This window comes from Podarcis tiliguerta, assembly GCF_965153285.1.
Source record: "Podarcis tiliguerta genome assembly, chromosome: 13".
In the NCBI taxonomy this organism is placed as follows: Eukaryota; Metazoa; Chordata; class Lepidosauria; order Squamata; family Lacertidae; genus Podarcis; species Podarcis tiliguerta.
In genome coordinates, this window is record NC_139546.1 from 43,060,724 (window position 1) to 43,079,182 (window position 18,459).

The 18,459-nt window shown below is 46.1% G+C and overlaps 2 protein-coding genes across 2 annotated transcripts in view; both read right to left on the reverse strand.

Moving 5' to 3' along the window:
* Positions 1-2,783: 2,783 nt before the first annotated feature.
* Positions 2,784-17,136, reverse strand: LOC310663026 (alpha-2,8-sialyltransferase 8F-like). The gene is given in 8 exon segments (XM_083410543.1): positions 2,784-4,112; positions 7,371-7,457; positions 9,660-9,772; positions 11,193-11,337; positions 13,391-13,543; positions 15,632-15,709; positions 16,709-16,890; positions 16,892-17,136. Coding segments are annotated over 8 exon segments (1,245 nt in total). The 5' UTR covers positions 16,916-17,136; the 3' UTR covers positions 2,784-3,649.
* Positions 6,771-18,459, reverse strand: part of ARHGEF15 (Rho guanine nucleotide exchange factor 15) — a 128,539-nt gene continuing 116,850 nt past the window's right edge. Inside the window, exon 17 of the transcript XR_014504339.1 lies at positions 6,771-6,789. The gene's annotated coding sequence lies outside the window, so the exon portion shown is untranslated. The remainder of the gene's footprint in view (positions 6,790-18,459) is intronic.

Sequence of the window (18,459 nt, forward strand, 5' to 3'; positions counted from 1 at the left end):
TGCCGTTTACCTGATGGTCTAAGTTAGATGCTTCCACTTGGTAGCTGGATGGTTTTCCAGGGAACAGCCTCTCTGCTGGGTTGCATTTATACACTAGGAGCAGCTGTGTTTGCTATGCCACTGATACAGACAAGCAGCATTAAAAGAAATGGGGAAATTGGACCAATTTTGAGGGTCCTTTGTTTCTGCTCTTCCACTCAGTATCAGGTAACACGGCGGATAAACTAGCATTGGATTGTGGACATCAAGCATGATGCTTGTTCTGTAAATGCATTTGTGACTATCTAAAGGGCCTTCTCCTTCCCGATAGACCCACTCGGGTGTTAAGATTGGCAGAAGATAGCAGACCCTCGAAGTGGACCGAAAGTTTAAGAGAATCACATTTTCTTATTTTATGTAAACGGCAAGTGAAAAATCAGAAGTTCCCCTTTTGTATTTTTTGCTAATGTTTCTTTTCTTTTCCTTTCTTTTATCTTTCTCTTTCCTCACTTTATTTCTCTTATCCCTTTCTTTTCTCCTTTGTTTTGTACTTTTGTAGATGCAATTTGCCTGTGTTATGGGGAAATCTCGATTAAACATCTTATGAAAAAAGAAAAGGTGGTTATTATTGCAATTCGTAAATGGAATGAAATAGATAAATAAGCATAGCAAATGCATAATAGATATAAATTGGCCCAAGTCCACCTTTCCTGATCTCAATGTTGTGAAAAGCCGGGGTGGGGGGTTGATAAAATAAAATGATGATGATGATGATGTATTATTTATACCCGCCCATCTGTCTGGGTTTCCCCAGCCCCTCTGGGTGGCTTCCAACATAACAATAAAAACATAATAAAACATCAAACATTAAAAACTTTCCTATACAGCGCTGCCTTCAGATGTCTTCTAAGAGTCAGATAGTTGTTTATATCTTTGACATCTGACAGGACGGTGTTCCACAGGGCAGGCGCCACTACCAAGAAGGCCCCCTGCCTGGTTCCTTGTAACCTCACTTCTCACAGTGAGGGAACTGCCAGAAGGCCCCTGGAGCTGGACCTCAGTGTTAGGATGGAGGACAGGGTGAGGTGAGGACAGACTGAGGTTGATGGGGCAGTGCCCAATTCCCCCACTTTCACTGAGGAGGACCTCTGATTGGGTGTGTGAGAAACCTTTGGCCTGCCAGATGTTCCTGAGCCACAACTCCCGTCATCCCAGGTCTTGGCCATGCTTGTTGGGGCTGATGGGAGTTGTAGTACAGCAGCACCTATCAAGCCAAAGGTGTCCCCTACACCTCCCTTTGATGAAAGGTCTTGGCAAAGGGAAGTCTCTCTTGGTTGAAAACAGCTTCGAAATCTGACCCTGACCTGACCTGACCTCATGTAAGACTGTATAAAACACTAAGCAAATAATAAAATCTGCTAATGGAAAAAAATGTTTGCTATCGGGCTTTGTTCCTGTATTCTAGACCTTCTAACGGGAAGCAGGTGCTGAGCAGGAGCAATTATTTATGTTTGCTAATGGGACATCAGGCAGTTGCAAGAAACCACCTTCCTTTCTCCTGTCCGAGGGTAGGGCAAGCATGAAAGTCAGGCATGGGTTGGGAGGTGAGGCAGAATCACAATTACAAGACGGGTTCCTACATGAGAACTAGCCCTTTTGAATTTATATTCAGCGAAACGTTAAGAAGCAGAATAAGGCTGTGTCCCTCAGTGTGTTTACGGCAGTTGCGTGGCTATTCCCGCCCCCTCCCATGGATTGGAATAAATAAAGACACAGGACACCGAATTTAGGTTAATTGGCGAAAAATGGCCACAACTTTATTGATTACAGGTAAGAGCGGTATTGGCTTTAGGCATTGGTCCTATCAGACTAACCGGCATAGAACCGGGAAGGGTTAAGCACCAACAGGGGGAGCCCCCGAGATTCACATCCCTAGGCGCTCCCCGAGGGGTTACCGCTCAGGAGCGCGCTTTAGGCCCTAGCCTCCATAGGTTTCGGACGAGGCGACACCCCCCCGGAGTCCTTTAATGAACTACCCTTCAGCATTTGGGGGAGGTGATGGCGTTCCTCCCCCCATCTCATTAGCATAATAATACCCCTGCCAATGCCTAACTGCCGAAACCAAGGTGTTGTGACGTTTTGCTACGAGGTAGGCGAAAAAACCAAGTGGCTTCCAAAATATAGCCAATTAGCCAAATGGAAAAACTCCTACCAGGACCCTTGCAGCGACCAGCCGAAGCCCATAGCAAAGTCCAAATGAGAACCTAAAGGGCAGGCGGGAGGGAAACCGCAGCTGCTGAAAGGAAAAGAAAGGGGCGAGTATGGGCTGCCCCGACCTTAAATGCCCCTTACCAGTCCCGCCCCCGCCGCCAGCCGATTGGCTGGCGCGGTGAATAATGAATACTAATGATCCCGGGATTCCCTTGGTCTCACGGGGCTGCAGCCAGCCCCGCGAGGGTGTGGATGGGGCGTGAGCCCGCAACACCCCCTCCCTCCAGATGCCAGGAGTGGCACAAAAACAACAAGGGTTCCCAAGTGTCTCAAAAGTCAAGAGACCTGCAATTCTGACCTGGGCTGGCCACTTTTTTGTATTTCTGTTATTTCTCTTTTTTCAGGTGTTTACACACACACACACACACACATTCCATTTTATAATATACAGTCACATCATAACACTCCACTTTGCGTCCCTGGCTCTTTAGAGCCTGTCAACTTCCTTCCCTCCTGCCTCATGGCTTTCAAAATTAGCCTTTATATCGTTGCATTTTGTACGTTTTCCAATTCTAATTACACACATTACGAAATAAAATTTAAATAAATATTGAACGGTAGAGAATTTCTCGTTACAAGTTTTCAAACAACCCTGCTAGTGATGTTAATTGCTTACAATAATCTTTCAGATATCGTATAAATTTATTCCAGTCCTTTTGGAATGCTTGATCTTGCTGGTTTCAGATTTTTCCTGCCAGCTTTGCCAGTTCTGCAAAGTCTGTTATCTTCTGTTATTTCTATTGGTTTGATTTACTTCAAACCTTTCTCTAATTTTTTTAAAAAAAAAACCAGAGCAGCTTACATATACAATATGAACACTAACACAAAGAAGCACACGTTGTCATAGAATTGTAGAGTTGAAAGGGACCTCAAGGGCCATCTAGCACAGGCATCCACAATCTGTGGCCCTCCAGATGTTTTGGACTACAGTTCCCATCATCCCTGACCACTGGTCCCGTTAGCTAGGGATCATGGGAGTTGTAGGCCAAAACATCTGGAGGTCCGCAGGCTGGGGGTGCCTGATCTAGCACAACCCCCAGCAATGCAGAAGCAGGCAGGTGTCCCATAGGGGAATCAAACTTATGACCTTGGCATTATCAGCGCCACACTCTAACCACACCCTATCCCTCAGTCTACCGATCCTGGGACACAGACTAGCCTCGTGTTCTTAGAGGAATTTCACTCATGTTCCTTAAGACATCCAGGGGGGTGGGAAAGGTCTTCCGATTTGAATGAGCGGCTTTCGATTGTGTCGACAAAACGCTCCTTTGGGCGGTCTGCACTGCTGCCTTCCGGCTTCGCTGAGCATTGCAACCTTGTGCCATCATTTGTGCCACCCGTTCTTCCATGGCTCAGGAGACACCCGATCAGGGTGGGATCAGAGGCGGAAGCTCCCCTCTCACGGACACTTGCCAAGCCGTAAGCGCAGCAACCCCTGGGCGTACATGTCTAGATATCGTGAAAACTCGCTTGGCATCTCATGAACACCCTGCTTGGGTAGCCTGTTGTCGTAGTAATGGTGGAGAATGGGCTGGTTCTCCAGGTCATGTTGGAAAGGCCAGAATCCGTAGAGAGTGATGCGCTCGCACAACTCCAGAGCCATACTGGTGAACATGAAGCCGGAAGAGAGGCGTTTGGGCCCTAAGCCCTTCGACTTCCAGTAGCTACTCAGTGGGGCCAGGTAATGGGGGTTCAGGAAGAGAGCTCTCTGAGCCAAGCCAAAGTCCTCCATGGTATACAGGGCACGGTAGCTGACATCGGTGTGTCCCACGAAGGAGAAGGCAGGAATGAGGAAGAAAGCGTCCCCATAAAGGCGCAGGGAATCGGCAAAAGGCTTCCGGCGGTCCGACAGTCTTCGGAATCTGCAGGAGATGAGGAAGGAACAAAACGATCAAGCCACGTTCTTCTAAGCCTAGAGGAGAAAATTTCATCCTATCTGCAGTTTCTACCTCCTGGACTGCAACACGGATCGGAGCTGCGGGGGCAGCCGAACCAAACATTTAAAGAATCCTGAGAACAGTAGTGATGGGTACTGTGAACTGCAATGTTATGTACTGAGTGAATAGGATCCAAAAATGCAGCAGTCTGATTGGTCCTAGAACAATAGGATCCAAAATGCAACAGGTTGATTGGTCCTAGAACAATAGGATCCAAAATGCAACAGGTTGATTGGTCCTAGAACAATAGGATTCAGAATGCAGCAATCTGATTGGTCCTAGAACAATGCAGCAGTATGATTGGTCTGCAGGAGCCACCCAATCCGGCTCCAGATGGAAGTGAATCCACAACCTGATTGGCCTACAGGAGAATTCCGGAATTAGCCAATCACGTGCAGCCCATTGTGTAAATAATGTATATAAAGCAGATACTTTGAGGGGACATTCATTCCTCCTCACCACTATGAGCTGAATAAAGAGCATATACTCTGAGTCGAGAGTGGATTTCATGCAAGGAGATCAAACCACTCCACTCTTAAGGAAATCAGCCCTGAGTGCTCACTGGAAGGACAGATCCTGAAGCTGAGTCTCCAATACTTTGGCCACCTCATGAGAAGACTCCCTGGAAAAGACCCTGATGTTGGGAAAGATGGAGGGCACAAGGAGAAGGGGATGACAGAGGACGAGATGGTTGGACAGTGTTCTTGAAGCTACGAACATGAGTTTGACCAAACTGCGGGAGGCAGTGGAAGAAAGGAGTGCCTGGCGTGCTCTGGTCCATGGGGTCACGAAGAGTCGGACACGACTAAATGACTAAACAACAACAGTGAACTGTAGCTGTGCGAAAGGGATACTGCAGTTCCCAGGGTTCTTTGGGGGAAGTCATGGGCTTTAAATGTGCCCTTGATGTGCTTTAAACATATGGGGTTGATCTGCCCTAAGGCACATTTAAAGCATACAGCCTCCCACAAATACCGGTGTCAGGGAATTGGAGGCAGAGAAGGGGGAGAGAATAGGCACTTAAAGAGATCCGGTGGCTTTAATTAGCAGCTGCTCCTCCTCAGACGAGGAAGGAGACAAAGGGCTGTCAGGAGGCAATGAATCTGAGAGTGGGGAGCCATTTCCGGGGCCCAGCCACTCACATAGCAGAGGAAGAAGGAGGGTTGGGCTCAGGGAATGGATTTGCTGGGGAAGGAAACGGAAGGATTCTTCAGTTGAGGCAACTGATGCATCGTGATGGTGTCGTTCTTTGAACTCTTGTAAATACTTTGACATGGGACGCGGGTGGTGCTGTGGGTAAAAGCCTCAGTGCCTAGGGCTTGCCGATCAAAAGGTCGGCGGTTCGAATCCCCACGGCGGGGTGCGCTCCCGTTGTTCGGTCCCAGTGCCTGCCAACCTAGCAGTTCGAAAGCACTCCTGGGTGCAAGTAGATAAATAGGGACCGCTTACTAGCGGGAAGGTAAACGGCGTTTCCGTGTGCGGCTCTGGCTCGCCAGAGCAGCGATGTCACGCTGGCCACGTGACCCGGAAGTGTCTCCGGACAGCGCTGGCCCCCGGCCTCTTAAGTGGGATGGGCGCACAACCCTAGAGTCTGTCAAGACTGACCCGTATGGGCAGGGGTACCTTTACCTTTACCTTTAAATACTTTGAAGAAACCAATAAACCTCTGTAAACATGGCTGGATTCCCGAACTCTTATCTCCGCTAGCACTCACAACTCATTTCTGACAACCGGTAATCCTCTAACTCTAGTTTATCTCTCACACAGCAGAATTCCCAGCACCATTCATACTTTTCAAGTTTATACATTTCATTAATTGTACAATCATTTTGGCATTTCAAAACTTGACTTCCTTTCCCCTCTTCCTGCAGTTCCTTGAATTTATTTTTAATATCTTCTGCATATCCAAATTAACCCAATTTGTTCATTTATTCATCTTCTTTAAATATGTACTCTTATCAAACTGCAGGTTACTACAATGATCCTGCCAATGTTTTTATCTGCTTATAGTTTATCTGTAAATATACAATAAGCCATTTCCATTCTTTTGTAAAAGATTTGTTATCTTGATTTCTTATTCTTCTGGTACGTTTTGCCATTTCTGCATATTCCATAAGTTTCTGTATCCATTCTTCCTTTGCTGGGACTACAATTCCTAGCACCCTTAGCAAACTACAGCTCCCAGGATCCTTTGTGGGGAGTGGTGTGCTTTTCATGTGTGGTGTGTGGGCATGGCCTTAATTATCCTTTGGGTTTCATGAAGTATTTGAAATGTTTACACAGGATAAAGCATGTTTTCATACACCTAGGTAAAGGGACCCCTGACAATTAGGTCCAGTCGTGACCGACTCTGGGGTTGCGGCGCTCATCTTGCTTTATTCGCCGAGGGAGCCAGCGTACAGCTTCCGAGTCATGTGGCCAGCATGACTAAGCCGCTTCTGGTGAACCAGAGCAGCGCACGGAAACGCCGTTTACCTTCCCGCTGGAGTGGTACCTATTTATCTACGTGCACTTTGACGTGCTTTTGAACTGCTAGGTTGGCAGGAGCAGGGACCGAGCAACAGGAGCTCACCGCCTCATGGGGATTCGAACCACCGACCTTCTGATCAGCAAGCCCTAGGCTCTGTGCTTTAACCCACAGCGCCACCCGCAAATGATGTATTTAACAACAAATCTTAAATACACAGGAGCACCGAGTCAAACCATTGGCCTCTCTAGCTTAGTAATGCCTGCACTGATTGGCAGGGGCTCTCCAGGGTTTTAGGGAGGAGCCCCTGCCAGCCCTACCTGGAGATGCTAGGGATTGAACCCAGGACCTGCTGCATGCAGAGCAGGAAGCACTGGCCGCTGGGTGCAGCTTCGTTACTGCTTCCTACAACTGCTTAAACCAGGGGTCAGCAAACTTTTTCAGAAGTCGGCCGGTCCACTGTCCCTCAGACCTTGTGGGGGGCCAGACTATATTGGGGGGTGGGGAATGAACAAATTCCTATGCCCCACAAATAACCCAGAGATGCATTTTAAATAAAAGCACACATTCTACTCATGTAAAAACACGCTGATTCCTGGACTGTCCGCAGGCCAGATTTAAAGGTGACTGGGCCGGATCCGGCCCCCAGGCCTTAGTTTGCCTACCCATGGCTTAAATTATGAGACAGCCAGCGCATTCTCGGATCTTTTCCTTACTTTTCATTAAGGATGCTGGGGTTTAAAGTCACCAGGTCTGACTTGGTTCCCACGTCTTCAGAGAAATTCATGGGAGGCAGGTTGAACCTGGATTGGAGGGAGAAAGTGGAAAAACAGAATCAGCTCTCGTGCAACTGTTGGGGAACGTTCATTCAGACAGGCTTCACGGAGAGTCCAGGCAACTTAACTGCCAACACATCACATTCCAGGGCTCTGGATGCTATCCCTGCATCTATTTTTCAGGCCTGATTTGTGAAGGTTTGTTTTTTTTCCTTTTTAATTTTTTTTATTTATACCTTTCGAATTTATACATTTCACTCATTTTACAATCATTTTGACATTTCAAAACTTGACTTCCTTCCCCCACTTTCTGCGGATCCTGATTTTTAAAAAAATATATATTCTGCATATCCAAATTAACTCAATTTGTTCATTTATTCATCTTCTTTAAATATATACTCTTATGAAACTGCAGGTTATTACATTGATCCTGCCAATGTTTTTATCTGTTTACAATTTATCTGTAAATATTCAATAAGCCATTTCCATTCTTTTATAAAAAGTTTGTTATCTTGATTTCTTATTCTTCTGGTAACTTTCGCCATTTCTGCATATTCCATAAGTTTTTGTATCCATTTTTCCTTTGCTGGGGCTGCTTCTTTCCATTTTGGGGCAAGTAACATTCTTGCCGCTGTAGTCGCATACATGAATAAGTTTCTATACATTTTAGGTAGTTCTGTCCCTATAATTCCCAAGAGAAAATCTTCTGGGGGTTTTTACGAACATTATTTTAAACATCCTTTTCATTTCCTTATATATCTTTTTTCCCTTTTCTTAAAACCCAACAGCAGTGTCAGGCCGTCCAGTATAGACTCACACAGTAGTATCGATGCTTTCCCAATCTACCATTTCTTTAACAGCTTCCCCCTTTTAATGGGGCTTCTACCTTTGTATTTAGTTGCTTCCTGTTCACTGACTCCAGCATTCCTAAATCAGCTGCTAAACTGGCAGTTCTGTTCTATGAGGTACGTTTCTCTCTCTCTCTCTCTCTATCTCTGACTCGGTGCTTTCCTCTTTGCAGCCAATTGCTCCTTTGTTGACTACTTTTTAAGTGTATTTAAATGAGCAATTGTCCTGGCGGGAAAGAAGAAGCCAATAATGAAAGGTTTAGCTCCTGCAAGAGACATTACTTACTAATGACCGGTGAATTTAGGAATGCAAAGACCACAAGTGAACAGGAACAAGAAGATTCAAGGAGCAGAATTCTGCCCAAGACCTTGGAGGTGTGCTGCCGGTCAGTGTTGATGACACTGGGCTACATACATGGGCTCAGCATTAGGCTGCTTCCAATATTAGAAACATAGGGAGCCCCCTTAAACCAGGGCCAACCACCTGTCTATCTAGCTCAATAATGTCTACTCGGACTGGCAGCAGCTTTCCACAATCTCAGGCATGGGTGGATCTTTCCCATTGCCTTTAAAACATAGCTGTCAAGTTACAGATTTGAAAATAAGGGACCAGCAGCCTCGAAAAGAAAGGATCAGCAGCCAAAATGAGGGATTTTCCAAGCACAGGTATGTTCAACTTCTGAGCCCCTCCGAGCCAAAGGCAGAAAGCCCAGCCAGCAGCCAAACGAAGCCTCAAGCGGTGGTTCCCACAGCGCAGCAACCCGGCAAAGGGGATGCAGCAAGGGAAACCACCGCCACCTCTCTGCTGGGAAGCGCTGAGCAAAGGTGAGTCCCCAGGCAACGCGGCCAATTTGGTCGGCACAAGGCATGCAAGCTCCACCCCCCAGTTGTTCTTAGACATCTTATTGGGTGAGCAACGCAGCCAAGCAACACAGTTGGAGCCTCCCTCCTCCCTCGCCGGCAGGGAGGGAGGGAGAGGAGCTGCTTCCTTTGAAACCTGGGAAATTTAAGGGACATCATCAATAAGGGACAGCAGCGAGACACGGCGCTGAGATAAGGGACTTTCCCGCCAAATAAGAGACGGTTGACAGCTATGCTTTAAAACTGAAATAGCAGGGACTGAACATTCCATATGCAAAGCATGAATTTTACCACTCGGCCCAAATGCTCTTTTAAAATAATTGGGAAACTGCCAGTTAAAAGGCTAGTTGCAAGGAGAAGTAGGGTTTTTGCAGAATGTTACTTACTTCTGAGCAAAGCAAAACAAAAAAAACAAGGCCACCTGGGAATAAACACTGTAAAAGGACCCCATATTATTTGTGATTCGCACCAGTTTGCAGTGCCACCAGTTTCCCTCAAAAAGGAAGAAGAAATAAGTTACCTGATTACTAGATCTGCCCGGTCAATCTCCTGACCACAGCTGCTGTTTCGTAGAATCCCACCATTGCCCACTACAGCACAGTGCCTATACTGGGAGTCTGGGAAGGGTGACCTCTAGATTTTTGGGAATGCAGGAGAGAAATAATCTTAATAAAAACATACAAAAGAAATATTGGCTTAGATCACCAGGATTCTGTTACCCTTTAACTCAGGAGTGGGAAATCATTTTCATGCATAAAAATATTGATAGGACGCTGTGTCATAAAAATATATCACAGCGTTTTACAACAATATAAAAGCATAAAGCCAAACACTAATGTCATAAAAAGTTAAAAACTAAAAGCGAACCTCCATAAACCATTATGGGTGGATGCGCTCTGAATTTCCTGCATACGCCTAGCAGAACTGAAAAGTTTCCAGCAGGCATTTAAAAGTTGACACATAATTCACATGGTGAATCTCTCGTGGCAGAGAGTTCCACAGGACTAGGTTGAGGACACTAAAGGCTCCGTTCCAAAACCAGGTCTAAACCCAGATTGCAGCATACCTGCCAATTGCCCCCGGGGGGGAAATGGGCAGCCCGTTTTTTCACGCAAGATTGCAGCAGACATTTTGGGTGCAAACGCCACCCTCCCCCACCAAAAAATTGACTTTTTCAGGGTGAGAGTGAGGCACAGGTCACGCGACTCACTCCCAGAAGTTGGACAAATTTGTCTAGGCATCCCCAATCTTCCCGGGATACCAGCTCCACAACCACCTTTGCCAATAAAGGGATATTGGCAACTGGTTCATGGGTGTTAACCTCCATTGGGTCTAGCGTGGGCTTTTTGTGGAACAGATTCACCACGGCCTTAATAATAATAATAATAATAATAATAATAATAATAATAATAATAATATAGTTTTATTATTTGTACACCGCGCATCTGACTGGGTGACGGGTGCCATTCCCTCATGCAAGGATGTGTTGACCACACCTTTGACCCCTTTAGTCACCCCACCCTGGCTAGCTTTAATAAGTCAGGGTGGAAAAGGATTAATAATAATAATAATAATAATAATAATAATAATAAAATTTATTTATACCCCGCCCTCCCCAGCAAGACCAGGCTCAGGGCAGCTAACAACCAATAATAAAAGCAAGTTGATTGAAATACAACTTAAAAAACAAGATTAAAAATACAACATTAAAATGCAGCCTCAATTATTATTATATTTTATTTATACCCCACCTATCTGGCTGGGGTCTAATGAGCAGGTGGTTGAGTGCATCACTGCAAGAATCCTTCACACATCCCCATGATGTATTAACCGGAAATGATCCCACAAAAACAGGGCTCATAGGTGACATCAGGTATATAGGGCAGGTTGGTATGGACCGCGAAGGGAGGCCTGGCAGGCCAGGGGAGACCTGTGAGCCAAAGGTTCCTCTGCCCAGTTTTAACGAGAGAGGCCAAGGATTGAACCTTCTGTACCGGCATGTGCTCTGGGTTGTGGCTCTTTTCCCCCACCCCAAATACGCCCCCCACCCCACCTCCGGCAGCAGGTCCACCAGGTTAGCGCTCGCTGGAAACGCCTTTCCTTTCATTCCGTCAAAGGTGATGCTCGATCCCAGCGGGGTGTTTTCCTTGGTCAAGACCATTGAGAAGGAAGCATTGCAACAGTGGCCCAGTTCTGCCCTGCAAATGGGAGGAGAGGTGGATTAGGGTGACGCTGCGAAGCCCTTTGTGGCAGGTGGGGCAGGGGGTTGCCCCATACAAAGAGATGAAGTCACTCTAAGCCTCATCAAGGGGAGATCATTTATGGACTCTATGCGTGCTTAGGATGGTGTTGCCTTCCTTCTGAAGATCTGTAGTGTGGCTCCATCCCTGGAGTCCTCTGCCTCTGAACACTAGTTACTGAGAATCACAAGAGGATGAGGGTGTTGTTGCACTCAGATTTTGTTTGCAGGCTTCCCACAGGCATTGGGTTGGCCACTCTGAGAACAGGGACCTGGATTAGATGAGTCTTTGGCCTGATCTCTTCTGATGGTTTTATGTTAAGTGACCTCAGCAACTAGGTGTGCCACTTTTACCAGCTGTCCATGGAGGTGCAGGTCAATTCTGTGTCCAAGGCAGCTGACTACCAGCGCCATCTGGTATGCAAGCTGAGACCCTACCTGCCCGCGGACTGTCTTGCCAGAGTGGTGCATGCTCTGGTTATCTCCCACTTGGACTACTGCAATGCGCTCTATGTGAAGCTACTTTTGAAGGTGACCTGGAAACTGCAACTAATCCAGAATGCGGCTGCCAGACTGGTGACTGGGAGTGGCCACCGAGACCACATAACACCGGTCTTGAAAGACCTACATTGGCTCCCAGTACGTTTCCGAGCACAATTCAAAGTGTTTGTGCTGACCTTTAAAGCCCTAAATGGCCTTGGCCCAGTATACCTGAAGGTATACCGCTTGGCAGGGGGTTGGACTCGATGGCCCTTGTGGTCTCTTCCAACTCTATGATTCTATGATTCTATGAATGTCTCCACCCCATCATTCTGCCTGGACACTGAGGTCCAGCTCCAAGGGCCTTCTGGCAGTTCCCTCAGTGCGAAAAGTGAGGTTACAGGGAAGCAGGCAGAGGGCTTCTCAGTAGTGACGCCCGCCCTCTGGAACACCCTTCCATCAGATGTCAAGGAAATAAACAACCATCTGACTTTTAGAAGACATCTGAAGGCAGTCCTGTTTAGGGAAGTTTTTAATGTTTGAAGTTTTATCGCATTATTATTATTATTATTTATTATTATTATTATTATTATTATTATTATTATTATTATTATTATTATGTTGGAGCCACCCAGAGTTGCTGGGGAAACCCAGCCAGATGGGTGGGGTATAAATAATAAAATTGTTGTTGTTGTTGTTGTTGTTGTTGTTGTTACCAGCTTTGTCCATTCTTGGACAGGAAGCTAGCTTGTCTACAGTAGTCTAGGCACTTGTTGTAATATACAGTTACTGACTCACACTTCCGTGCATGAAGGAGTTAACCTGAGCTCAGGTAGCCAGTGGAGGTAGAGCTTAGCAGGCTCCCTGCAGCCTTTTGTTTCTTACCTCCCATTCTTGCCTTTTCTCTTCATGCTTTCTGGAACAAGCAAAGAAGGAGCCGTGTGGCTAAGGCCCCCAACAGCAAAACAACAAGAACAACCCAACTGAACTGAATCTCCCCGAAAGGGAGATTTTACACAGCCTGCATCTTTGCTAACCCAAAGATTGCACGAGACTTTTTGTGCGGAAACAAAGTACTTTTCTTTTAAAGTCTTTCAGAACCCTTTTCATCTTTCTTTTACCATCAACAGATAGAAGACTTGTTTAATGTAGCTTCTAGAAATGCTGTGAGTAAACTATGTGATTTATTCTAGCCTAGGTATTTTCATGCAGAATGTTTGTTCAAAGGATGGGGGGCAGGTGAAAAATCTAACCAAGTTTAAATGTGCTTGGAGCAATCACCATTGTGCCTAACTCTGCTATGAGAGAGTAAGGATCTCTCTCCCAAACCTCTCTCTAGAACACTGGTAACCTTTGAGACTAGATTACTGTAACATACTCCATGTGGGGCTATGTGGGGTTGGTCTGGAAGCTGCTGCTAATGCAGAATGCAGCAGCCAGGCTTCTGGCTGGAGGGTCTAACAACGGCATATACAACCATTGCTGTCTGTCTTTCCAGGTGTCTCTCCGAACAGGTGAGTGGATGGCTTTACCTGTATTGGGCCATTGCTGCAGGATTGGGTTCCCAAGGGCACTCCTGAGTGAGTAGCACATGCTCCAGAATGCCCTTATCTTTTTGAGGAAGTTTCCACGTTTTGACAACACGAACCCGCTTCTCATCGCTGGCTGTCTTGCTGAATTGAGCACTGCCAGCGAGAGAGAGAGAGAGAGAGGGAGAGAGATTACCAACGACTAGTTTCAGAGTTCATCCCTCTTTCCATATGAACCTAATCAGACCACGAGGTCATCTTCTGAGGCCCTTTTTCTTTGTTTGCTTCCTCCACAGGAGGCCCCGGGGGCTGGAAGTCATGCTTCTTCAGGGAAGTAAAGAAATTTGGCAATAACAGATCTCACAACACAGAGGTGCCCCAAGATTGTGGAGGCCCGGGGTGTGACGTCTCAAGCAAATATAGAGGGGGGCCGAGATGCCTTTTGTCGTGGAATTCTACTCAAAATGGTCCAGAGCAGAACTCCGACGTATAGTTAGCAGAGTAAAAACTTAAACACGTTGCAGTATTCCTGATACGGAAGGGGGGGGGGCACGTCTTCCCCATCCTCCCGCCAGACACCGGAGGGTCCGAGGCAATGACCTCAAGAGAGCCGAAACCTCCGAAGACCCTCTTTGTCCCACACCGTTGCTTAAGCACCACACTTTACCCCTAACCCCATGAATAAAGCGTCCTTTTCTATTTTTCTATCCCGGCGAAATAAGCCCAATATTCCTATGTCTCCCCTCGCCCTATCCGGATACTGAGTAGACCGTGAAAAGCTAGCCTCTCCATAGCAGTCAATGGCTGCGCTTTAACCAATCAGAACCACGCATTTGTCCTTGCAGAGCTAGCTCAGCTAGCCCTGCACGCCTCATTTAACCTCTTGACAAGCTGCTGACGCCCCCCCCCCCCCGCTGAGAGAACAATGGAACCGAAACTCGTGAACTCGTAAAAGTGTCAAATCCAGTTACAATGTATCCATTTTGTTTCCGACTTCAATCACCAATATAAAATAGACTAGAAAAGGACTAAAATGCTTAGAAAATCATATAAAATCGACCACAGCGCCGATTTCCTTGCTCTTGGTCTCAATCAACTCAGTCTCTCCAGGACTCCATGACACCTTCCCTGCCTCCATAATTCCCCAAGCGAAGGGTCACGTACTCAGGAAGACCCTAATCCGGTCAAATCACTCCGTCAAGCCCTTCCTCCGGGCAATGCCAGGTGTCAGACTATGTATACATGAACTATTGTTCTCTCATCACCGGTACTCAGGATGTGCTTATCTATGCATATCCCCGACTCTGCATATCTCCCCCTCCCTCCTCCATATGTTAATCCCGTGTAACCCAACCTCCTCCAAATGTATTCATGACGTGAGCTATGTAACCCAACCTCTCTTTAATGTATTCGTGATGTCAGTATGATGTATTTTGCACTGTATCATGGGACATGGAGGGAACTTTTAAAAGTTCATGTCACCCCTTTCCCGCTGTTCAATCTCGTCTTGAACCTTGTTGCGCAATAAACTGGGATCTCCTGCAGCTTGCTCCGGTCTCCGGCTGTTCTCATTTTCCTCCGCAGGGACCCACGGACTTAGTCCGACGAGCTGGGTAGTGGAGCAGCCTCGTGCCCAGATTTTACCGTAACAATTCCCCCCAAAAATAGACCAGAGGCAACTGTATTTCATCCAGCAGAGCTTTCCTGCTACTGAAGGCAAATGAGCAGAATGGTCACAAATCCAATACATTCAGGACTGGCAATGACCATAAGAAACCCAGTTGCAGCAGACTTAATTTAAACTTATAACAACTTACAGTAAGTCTAAACCTTAACACTAAGCATACTATGTACAGGACATCACACCAGAAGGAAAAGAGATAGAAAGAGAAAGTGAAACCCAGGCTCCTTCTGGCCTTACTATTATAGTCAGATAAGAGAACCAGTTTAAGCCAGATTCTCTGAAGGAATAACTGAAACATCTTGAACCTTCTTGTTTCTTTCACACAGAGAAGCTTCCAGAGCCCTCTTGAATTAAGCAGAATAGGAAAGATCTCTATGCATCTGATCAATACTTTCTGTACTAAGAAATGCAAACTGACACCTTTGAGCCCCTCGAGTTGGCGCGCCTCAAGTTGACACGCCCAACACAACTAAAGATTTGCCGCCTTTCCATGACACCCCAAATCAGCTGCCTCTCTCTGCCCAACAGTGAGGCCTGCCAGTCCAACCAGAAAGACTCACCTCTGAGAGAATTCCCTTACTTCAAATAACCGATTCAATTCCCGGCATTTTGATAATTGTCCTAATGTAGTCTTCTCTCTGTGGGGGGAAAGAGCCACACACAGCGCTGGGATTAATTTCAGAGCTCGTGGTTGCTACAGACTCTGCTGAAGCCCATTTGCACTTCCCCTTGTTAAAACAACTGAAGTTTTTAAAGAAGGCTCTCAGAGCTGATTGTCTACAGGTTTTCCTCTTGTTATAAGAATTATAAGGTCTAAGATATAAAATAAATGTTCATAAATGTATAAAGCAAACACATACATAAGTATATAAACCATGTGTCTGAAATAGTACAGGAGAACAATCCTGAAGCCATTTTGACTCTCCCAAATTGACCTCAAATATTTCTCTGCAAGGAGGAAGGAAATGGGAAAAGCTTTCCAATTGTCTTTGGACTGTAGGGGCTTACGCCTCCCTGTAAATACAGTCTGGCAAGTATCTGTTAAACTGAGCACACTATCAATATGCGTAAGAGATTTAGGAACTAAGTATTTACTATCACAAAAGAATGACTGGGATGCCCAGGTAAAAGCAACCAGTGACCATTATCAGGTATCCTGGCAGACAGGTTTTCTGCTGTAGACCACCCTTTCAGTGATGTAAGATTGCGGGGTGGCCTTGAACTAGAGGGTGGCAATTTCAAAAGTTTATATAAGAGCTTGCACACCAATGTTCTGGGTTCCTCCTCCCTCCTGCATGGGGGGGGGGGTGTGAGCACCCTGTTGCAACAGCTTAATAAAGATCAGGCTTACTAGCTGCTTTACTTCTCAATATTCTCTGGTTGGCCTCTGTTGTGTTATCCTACCGATAGGGAACCTACATAAGGACTCTATGCAGGCTCTTGGGTACCCCATAAGGGGGAAAAAGCAGTTTGTTTTCTTATAACACTCTACAACATATGTGTGTGGGGAGGGGGGTGCTTGCCTCAGTGGATGTCTCAGGCGGCCTGGCTATCTCTGATACTGTTTGACATTTCATAAAAGCACTCAAAACTATGCCGTTCCCAGCCCACTTTACCAAAGAACCCAGATAACTCACCTGGTTGCCCTCTGTAGCAGCGAAAGAGTGAGACTAACAAGGAAAACCACGCAGACGGTCAGCGCTAAGTTCTGCTTCCGAAGCCGTAAATTGAAGGACATGTTACAGAAAGACAGAGTCGAGACCCGACCCGTTTGTCGCCCGGGTTCATCTGGAGTCTGCTGCTTCATCAGGTGTGCCCCGAACAGCTGCTGCCGAGGTAGGCATCAAAACGCATCAGGATGAGGAACAAGAAATACAAGAAACACCTGAAGCGAATGCAAAGGCAATAAAAAGAATATAAGAACAGTGTTGTATTATATTCAGCATATACGTCTCTAAAATAAGCTGCGTCAGTGTTGATGTGTAAACAAAGTTAAGCAAAAGGATAATATAAATCAGAAGACAGGCTGGTAGATAAATATCTGCTTAAACAGCTCAGTTAAAATGTTTCTCACGTCTGATTGGGCTCAATAAATCTCTTTCAGTAAGCAGCCCCACCTTTTATCGTTCAGTCATCCTGTAAGTGTGGATTTGCCCTCAGGAAATAACACACATTTCTTACTGTTGAAATAAAAAAAATAAGGTCTTCTATGTATAATAAATGTTCATAAATGTACCAACCAAGCATGTACATAGATATGGGGACCACATGTCTGGAGCAGCACAGGAGGACCGCCCTGAAACCATTTTGACTCCCAAACTGACCAAATGTTTTCTGTGCAAGGAGGGAGGGGGTGGGGGAGCCTTCCCATTGTCTCAGGAATTGGGTACTCACCATCTCAAAGGAATGGCCAGACTACCAGGAAAGGCAATCAGATAACCTGGCAGACAGAAAAACAACAACATTCAAATTTCTGTTGTAGACCACCTTTTCTGTGATGTAGGTATGATGTTTGTGGGGGGTGGTCTTGAGTTACAGCCCTTCTGTGATGTATGGGGGGGGGGTGGTCTTGAGCTCCAGGACAGGGAATTTAAAATGTCTATATAAGGGCAGGCACACCTTGGTTCTGGGTCCTCCTCCCTTCCTGCGTGTGGGGGAGCACCCTCTTGCAACAGTTCAATAAAGATCAGGCTTACTAGCTGCTTTGCTTCTCAATATTCTCTGGCTGGCTTCTGCTATTTCCTCCTACCGATGGAGAACCTACAACGGACTCTATAAGGGCTCTTGTGTCCCCCTAAGGGAATAAGGGCAGATTTTGTTTATTACCCTGTCATAAAGTTCTTCCTCATGTTTAGTCAGAATCTCCTTTCTTGAAAGTTGAAGCTGCCTTGGCCCAGTAGCTTAGTAACATTAAAAACATGACACATTAGTTTATGGCTCTACAATAAGGTTACCAGACGTCCCCGTTTCCCAGGGACAGTCCCTGGATTTACAAATCAGTCCCCTGACAAAATCCATCCCCTTCAACTGAGTTGTCCCTGGATTCATTGGAAAAAGTCTGGTAACCTTACTCGACGACAGTGTTATGTTGTGGGTGAACATAGCAGACGACACAGTGATTTCTTCAAAGCAGCTCTTTATTTGTAAGCTGGACAGAACTGAACAGCAAACAGCTCAGCCGGCCTGCTTTTATAGGCAGCCGGCTGTCGACAATGTAGCAACAACAACCCAGGGTTTCTCGCCTAAAATAACTGATGTGGACCTGAGTGAAAACTACATACACAATACTCCTGGTGGCCAGGGCGAGAACTTCAGTACATAACAGACAGTTACACAAATGTGTACTTACTGTTTAGTAACGTTTGTGGAGGCTTTGAAGCTATTCAGA